Below are 7,939 nucleotides of genomic sequence, written 5' to 3' on the forward strand. Positions count from 1 at the left end.
AGACCTAGTCTTTAGTCTGGGCCTGAAAACCCCATCTGTGGAAATCAGGGACATGTTTGTATCTGATCACCTATGCATTGTTTTTAACTGTGAATTAGAGGCTGCTAGTACTGTCTTATCCTGCTCTAAGTACACACGCGTCCTTAATGAGCATAGTGCCTCAAAATTCTGTACACTGTTCAATTCTCCTGGGAGAGTGTTTCCCGATTCCTCCAACACCAACGATTTGGTTGATTATTTTAACTACCTGTGTTCTTCAACCTTAGATCTCATAGCTCCTCTGAAAAATAGACCAAACCCAAAGACTAGAAAACAGCCATGGTTAAATGACAGTATTCAAAGCTGTAAAAAGAAATGTAGAAGAGCAGAACGCAGATGGAAGAAATCAGGTCTCCAGGTCCACTTTGTGGCCATGAAAGAGTTATTGCTCCTTTAAAATAGGATGGTGAAGGATGCAAGAACATGACATTTATCTGCACTTATTTCTGCCCATCAGCACAACCCCAGATTCCTATTTAAGACTGTGGATCAGTTAGTTAACCCAGCCTCTCCTTGTGCCCCTGCTGATTGTGACGCTGATTGTGAAAAGTTTCTTTTGCACTTTTCTTGGAAAGGTGGAGTTAATAAGATCTGATATCACCCCCAATCCTGCCTTTTTAGATGTTGATCACCCGCTCAGGGATTCTTTGAGCAATTTCTCTGCTGTTACTCTGCCTGAACTCACAGATATCATGTCTCTTATGAGAGTTTCCTCTGGACAAAATCCCAACTAGGTTTTTAATGGAAGTTATGGATTGTATTACGCCCCTTTTTACAAATTATTTTTAACAGCTCGCTGTCTACCGGCTGCGTCCCTGTTTACTTTAAAACTGCTTGTGTCCAGCCAGTCCTAAAAAAACTGGGCTTGATCCCACCCTCCTGGATAACTATCGCCCAATCTCCAAATTGCCTTTTATTTCGAAGATTCTCGGAAAAATTGTATCCAAGCAGCTTCTTGCTGCTGTGGAAAACAATAATACCTTTGAAAATCTGGCTTTTGTCAACACCACAGCACTGAGACAGCCCTTCTCAAAGTCACTAATGACCATTTAATGAATGCAGACGCGGGCATGTGTTCAATTCTTATGCTGCTGGAATTAAGTGCTGCCTTTGACACAATTGATCATGGCATTCTTTTAGATAGACTGAGGCACTGGGTGGGCATATCTGGAACTGCACTAGACTTGTTCTCATCTCATCTGTCCAATAGGAAATTCTGTGTCAGCATTAATAACTTCATGTCATCCTTTACCCATATCAAGTACGGTGTGCCTCAAAGTTCAATTCTGGGACCAATACTGATCTCCTTATACATGCTTCCTTTGGGTGATGTCATCCGCAGACATGGTATTACTTTTCATTGTTATGCGGATGACACACAGTTGTACCTCCCTGTCACGCCCACTGACCTTAGTATGCTGAGTTCTCTGCAGGACTGCCTGTCTGACATAAAAAATTGGATGTCGATAAATTTTCTGCAGCTCAACTCAAATAATACTGAAATCCTTGTTATTGGGCCCCAACACATCACTAAACAAATACTGCCATCTACTGGTAACCTGTCACAACATATCAAGCCTGTTGCAAGAAATCTTGGTGTCCTGTTTGATAGCAATTTATGTTTTGAGCAACATATCACTAAGCTTGTCCAATCATGTTTTTATCACCTCAGAAATTAATTGCAAAAATCTGATCTATTCTAAATCTTAGTGATGCAGAAACTTTTGAACTTGATTATTGTAACAGCCTGTTCACTTGTCTTAATCAAAAAACTCTGACACGACTGCAAACTGTACAGAACTCAGCTGATGGCTGTTAACCAGGACCAAGAAGTATGATCACATAACACCTGTTTTAGCCTCTTTACATTGGCTCCCTGTTTGTTTTAGGATTGATTTTAAGATCTTATTGATTACTTTTAAGGCTCTTCATGGCCTGGCTCCAGACTATATTTTAGACCTTGTAATCCCTTATGAACCTTCACGTAGTTTGAGATCTTCGAGCAGGGGTCTCCTGTCTGTTCCTGAGTCCAGGTTGAAAACTAAGGGGGACAGAGCTTTTGCTATCAGGGCCCCGAGGCTCTGGAACAACTTGCCCGAAGAAATTAGATTGTCTGAGTCAGTGTCTTCTTTTAAGTCTCTTCTCAAAACACATTTTTATCTGAAAGCAGATCCTGATTTTACCTGAACTGGCTGTTTATTTTATTGTTTATTTTATTGCTTTTGTGTATATTATGTGTTTTATTTCTTGTGGTATTTTATTTCTCTTGTTGTGAAGCACTTTGTACTTTGTTTTGATAAGTACTCTATAAATAAAGTTTTATTATTATTATTATTATTATTATTATTATATGCTATGTGGTACTGTGCAGCTACAGTAGGCAGTTTGAACATACACAATGCAAAACCTTCCGTGTCTCTCTCTGCTGCTCGTATCACTCCACTAAGCCTCTCCCAACAAACCCACAGCAGAGCAGAAGGAGCCCGGTTGCCCTAGAAGGGTCCGGCTGCGGCCTGTAGACCGGCGCAGCATGAGGGGGCTCAACGTGAGCATCCAGTTAAACCCTTAGTCACAGAGTGGGCAAATGGAGGACGGTGACATTGCTCTTGGATCTAGGTCAAAGTTCATTACAAGAAGATGGCATTCGAGCAATGGCGCAGCAGAAGCAGCAGGTAGGTAATCACAGCTCAGTGCAGCTAAAGTTGAACGTATGATGTTATTGCACAAATAAGTAAAAGTAAAAATATTTAAAAAGAAAAGTTATTTATTGCAGCTGTTTAATGTTAGCTAGGTTAGATGCAGCTAGCTATAGTTACTAGCTATAGTAACTAATGTTAAAGACAGTTAGGTTAACGCTAGCTTAGTTGCTAGCTTACACGAGCTGCCAGCATGATGGTGTGTGTGTGTGTGTGTGTGTGTGTGTGTGTGTGTGAAAGAGAGAGAGACGATAGCTAGATAATGTTATTTAAGTAAGTATGGTTGTTAGTGAGTTGGCTCGTTTTAAAGCAAAGGCATTTTCTACCCAAATTTTATTACATTGCTTTTTTTCTCCCTTCCTCTCCTCAGCCCCATATCTCTGTATTACCGAAGAATTTGGAGCCAGTATTAATACGCATGAGGCATGATCAACCCCCGATCCTGATGAACATTTTGGATCTTATATAATGAAAAGAATTAGACTTTTCTGAAAGCTGTCTTCTAAGTCATAAGCCAGGCCTGTCCAGAGACTGATACGCCTTCCCCAGCAACCTCCTCTGTCCCATGACTTTTGTCACACTCAGGTCACTAATGGAAGATTGAATGACAATTTCTCGATTTATGGCAGCCTGAAAAAACTCATGAAGCATGAACAACCTAAGCCATCAGTTTGTTACATTAAGTAACAATATAACAAGAGTGTGGAACTTGATGTTGTGATGCTGATGTCACAAGAGCAATACCCTGTCAACAAGAACTGTTCTTTATGTAAAGAAATTAATATGATGTACAAAGAATGGATCACCATTTTCTGTATTAAAACTATTCTTTCAAGACAACCATAATAATTTGGGACAGCATGTGTGATAATTTGGGATACATTTTCAGTAGTGTAAGTCCTTGCTTGCCACTCTAATGACATATTACCAAGAATATTTTCAGCTGATCTCTTGTTGTCTTAACCTTGATGTTAATCAATTGAACATGCCTGAGGTTACTAGATGGTACATAGTCGCCTATTATGATGTGCTGAATAGCACATGAAACAGGAAATGTGAATATGTATCTATGCAACAATTAATTTATCATGGCTGGTAATAAGAGGAAATGTAAGTGAAAGGCTGAATTCCACAGCCCTCAGAGTGCTTGTGTGTGTGTACCTGCTGACCCCTCCTCCTCTCAGAGGAGAGACAAGCAGACAGACGAAACACACTCATGAGATACAAAGATTGTATCTTGATTTTATTCTAATAGCCGGAAGCCTTTATTCTGCTACACGCAAATCACAAAATGTGTGCAAAACATTTCAATTTGCAACACATGGTGATGATCAATTAGAAATTATTTACATACATTACTTGTGTTTAAAGGTTATCTGTTGCATGTTGCATAAGGCCTTTTTAAAAAGTGTTCAAAGTGTATCTAATTAAACATTTTCCATTGTTTTACATCATAAGTGTAGAAACAGTACTGGCTAATAATGTTGTGCATGTACAACATTACATCTCTTTTTCTCACTGTTCGGCTGAATAGTTCTAAATCATCTAAGTGTTCTTATAATTGTCTACAGTGACTACATATTTTTGTCACTGCTGTGCATGTGTTCATACTGATGTTGTCTTGACAACATTTTGATTAAAAGGTGATGTCTTTTGTTTCTTTTCAGTCAGAGCTTCAGGACGTGTTTCTGATTGTGAATACAGCAGCTAGACCTATTAGAAGTCGCCTAGTCTCAACCTGTGATTTCTTCTTTTTAGTTGAACCGTAGGCTCAGAATTCTTTGGCACATAAGTAAAGAGCATCTTATACTACATCAGAGACTGGTGTCTTGGTCATTTTGTTCATTTCATTTCAATGTTTCACAAGTGCAGAGGTTGTGTCTGTGCTTTGTTAGTGCCTGCTTACTATGACAACATACATTGTTTTGACAGCCTGGGACTGTTAACTGTTGCTGCTGCTAGCCTTTAATATGAAGTTTCCTACTACTGGTGTGGAAACATGCATACCAATTTGTCTTAATTTGTACTAATGAAGCTCGGAGTTTAAAAATGTTTCCAGACCTTTGTGACAGCATGATATTTATGTAGTATGGGGCAGAAATTTCCAATATTTGTATTTTTTCACGTCAATCATATATTTAAATTACTTACATCATACTTTCCCAGATCTTTTGCAACTTTCCACTTGTGGAAACACGAACAAATTGACCAACTGAGACTTTAATTTTAATTTCAGTCTTTATGCTAATGCTATGACTCCTACTCAAACAATATCATTGTCTGTGATTAATGAAGTAAAATAGTTAATTTTCATCATGATTAAGTCACATAATAAGATCCATCCATCCATTTTCTAGCTGCTTATCCAGATCAGATTCATGGTGGGAGAGAGAGAGAAGAGCAGCCCAGATAACTTTTCCTGAGCAACTTGCTCAAGTTCCTCCTAGGAGATCCCCAGGTGCACCCAGACCAGCTGGGAGAGTCGCTCCAGCATGTGTGTGTGTGTGTGTGTGTAGACTGATAATTCTGTGTAGGTTCATCACTACCAGAGACACCTTTCACATTGTCACACTGTTTTCACATTGTCATTTGAACCAGAAACCACTCAGCTCCAGTTCTCTCCATGTCTCCCTCACTGTCCAGCTGTTAGCAGGATTTTAGGTTTACACACCAACTATGTAGAAACCAGGGTATAACGAAATACAGAGAAGACGAGAGTGAGACTGGAAAAATGAGGGGAAGTGTAACCAGCCTGTGACCTTTGACCTCCAGGGTACCAGGGGACATAGATGAAGTCAATGCCCTCAAGCTGCAAGTGGATCAATGGAAAATCCCTACAGGACTGGAAGACCCGCACATCCCAGGTAAACACACTCACTGTGCTGCTGAACACAAATGAACATACTGAGATCACTGCTGGTCTTATGTGGACCTGGTTCCACACTGCTGTCATGTACAGGAAGGTGGTGTAATGGACATGAGGTGAATAACTTCAGCAGACTCACTCACTGAGCCCTCACACTAACTCTCTGTAACCCAAACAAGATGATGCACATGCAGTAATAGCAGAGTGAATTTTCAAATGACTTCATGTAATCCTTAAACAGGTTTTAAATGTGCTTTTATGGAGGTCTCGCCCTGTTTCTGTGTCCCTAGCGTCTCTGCTGAAGCTCTGGTACAGGGAGCTGGAGGAGCCACTGATCCCTCATGAGTTTTATGAGGAGTGTATCAGTCACTATGACAACCCAGAGGCAGCTGTCAATGTGGTGCTGGGCCTGCCACACATCAACAAACTGGTGCTCTGCTACCTCATTCGCTTCTTACAGGTAACACAGACACACACACACAGTTTCTAAAGCCAAGGCACAGCCCAACACTAACATCATTACTTACTAATATACTGGCCAATTATGACTTGTGTTAGTGACACTGTAACAAAGGGTTGGTTGCAATATCAACATTAAGTCAGGACTACAGGGATAACACTGGAGCTGAGGATGGACAAGCAGACATCAATGACCATGGTGGACTATGATAGGGTTAGACTCCTATCAATCAAACAAACACACTCCCAAACATACTCCTCTTCATGCATCTTTAACTGAAACAATTTAAGGCATTCAAAGATTACAAAAAAACAACATTTTCTCACTAACCTCCAGCAGAAGTGAAAAAACTATATATAGTTTACTACTACTATATAGTTATAGCTGCCTTTCAGTCAGGTGACAAGGAAGCATATAGCCCTGCCAGAACAAAACTGAAAGCTGGCGTCAAGGAGGCAAAGTGGGGGCATCAGGAGAGACTGGAGACAGACCTCAACACCAATATTACCAAAAATATGTGGCAGGCGATCTAGACCATCACAGGCTACCAAAGCAGGAGCGCCCATACCATGTGTGAGGCCACGGTGTCAGATGAGCTAAACACCTTTTATGCTTGTTTTAATCTCCCCAACAAAGAGTCAGCTGTCAAGTCTCTCAGCCTCCAGAGGACCGGCCATTGTCAGTATCCACAGCAGATGTGAGAAGAACCCTGCTGAGACTGAATACGAGTACAGCTGCTGGGCCTGATAACATCCCTGGCCATGTACTAAGAACATGTGCCAGTAAACTAGTCAGTGTCATTACTGACATTTTTAACATATCATTGACACAGGAGAGTGTTCCCACCTGCTTCAAGACAGCCACCATTGTCCCTGTACCTAAAAAGTCTGCAGTATCTAGTCTAAATGACTACCACCCTGTGGCTTTCCCCCCCATTCTGGAAACTGGTTCTCCAGCACATAAAGAACAACATCCCAGCCAGTCTGGACGCTCACCAGTTTGCATAGAGAACCAACAGATCCACAGAGGATGCCATCTCCACTGCCCTCCACTCAACCTTCACACAGCTTGAGAAGAACAACACCTACAGCAGAATGCTGTTTGTTGATTTCAGCTTAACACAATCTCCCCATGAAACTGTATTCTGGGCTTGCAACTGGATATTTCTTTCTCCCAAACAGACCACAGACAGTTCAGATTGCTGGTCACACCTCCTCCACTCTAGTACTGAACACCGGAGCCCCCAGGGCTGTGTGCTCTTGTTAACTTTTACAGAGGACCAAAAGAAAGCATCCTGACTGGAAACGTCACAAACTGGCATGGGATGTGCACAGCCCAGGACCAGAGGTGATTAAAACCGCCCAGAACATCATTAGTACCCATTTCCTGACCATCAGTGATATCGGTAAGGTGCCTGCGCAGAACCCAAAGGATACTAAAGGACAGCACCCCCCCAGCCACAGCCTGTTCACCCTGCTGCCGTCTGGCAAGAGATACAGAAGTATCTGCTGTTGTACCACCAGACTACAGAGCAGCTTCTTCCCTCAGGCTGTGAGACTCCTCAACTCCAACTCATTTATGTTGGAGTGCAGAGGATGTCATGTAACTTTACACTGACATTGCACATACTGCACATACTGTACATACTTTCTGGGTATATATGTGTAGCCTATAGGTATATATGTATATAAGTATATATAGTTTTATTTTATTCTAATTTAAATATTTGTATATATGTTCTATGAGTGTGTTGCATAAAGGGGCTACAACTTACATTTCATTGTGCAACCCTGTGTTGTAAAATGACAAATAAACGAACACTTAGACCTTAAACATTACTGCATTAAAAAGGCTATATTCTGTACATTGTGTGTGCAG

The 7,939-nt window shown here is 41.1% G+C and overlaps 1 protein-coding gene and 1 long non-coding RNA gene across 5 annotated transcripts in view; both read left to right on the forward strand.

Annotated features, from left to right (window-relative positions):
• Positions 1-7,939, forward strand: part of arhgap39 (Rho GTPase activating protein 39) — a 157,780-nt gene that overhangs the window by 143,420 nt on the left and 6,421 nt on the right. For all 4 annotated transcript variants that reach the window (XM_044198564.1, XM_044198568.1, XM_044198566.1 and 1 more), the window contains 2 exons: positions 5,508-5,599; positions 5,892-6,061. In XM_044198564.1, the coding sequence (XP_044054499.1) occupies positions 5,508-5,599; positions 5,892-6,061 (262 nt within the window). The remainder of the gene's footprint in view (positions 1-5,507; positions 5,600-5,891; positions 6,062-7,939) is intronic.
• Positions 2,337-4,552, forward strand: LOC122877255. The gene is made up of 2 exons (XR_006378212.1): positions 2,337-2,711; positions 3,106-4,552. It is a non-coding gene; the product is annotated as an uncharacterized LOC122877255 (long non-coding RNA).

This window comes from Siniperca chuatsi, linkage group LG6, assembly GCF_020085105.1.
Source record: "Siniperca chuatsi isolate FFG_IHB_CAS linkage group LG6, ASM2008510v1, whole genome shotgun sequence".
Classification (NCBI taxonomy): Eukaryota; Metazoa; Chordata; class Actinopteri; order Centrarchiformes; family Sinipercidae; genus Siniperca; species Siniperca chuatsi.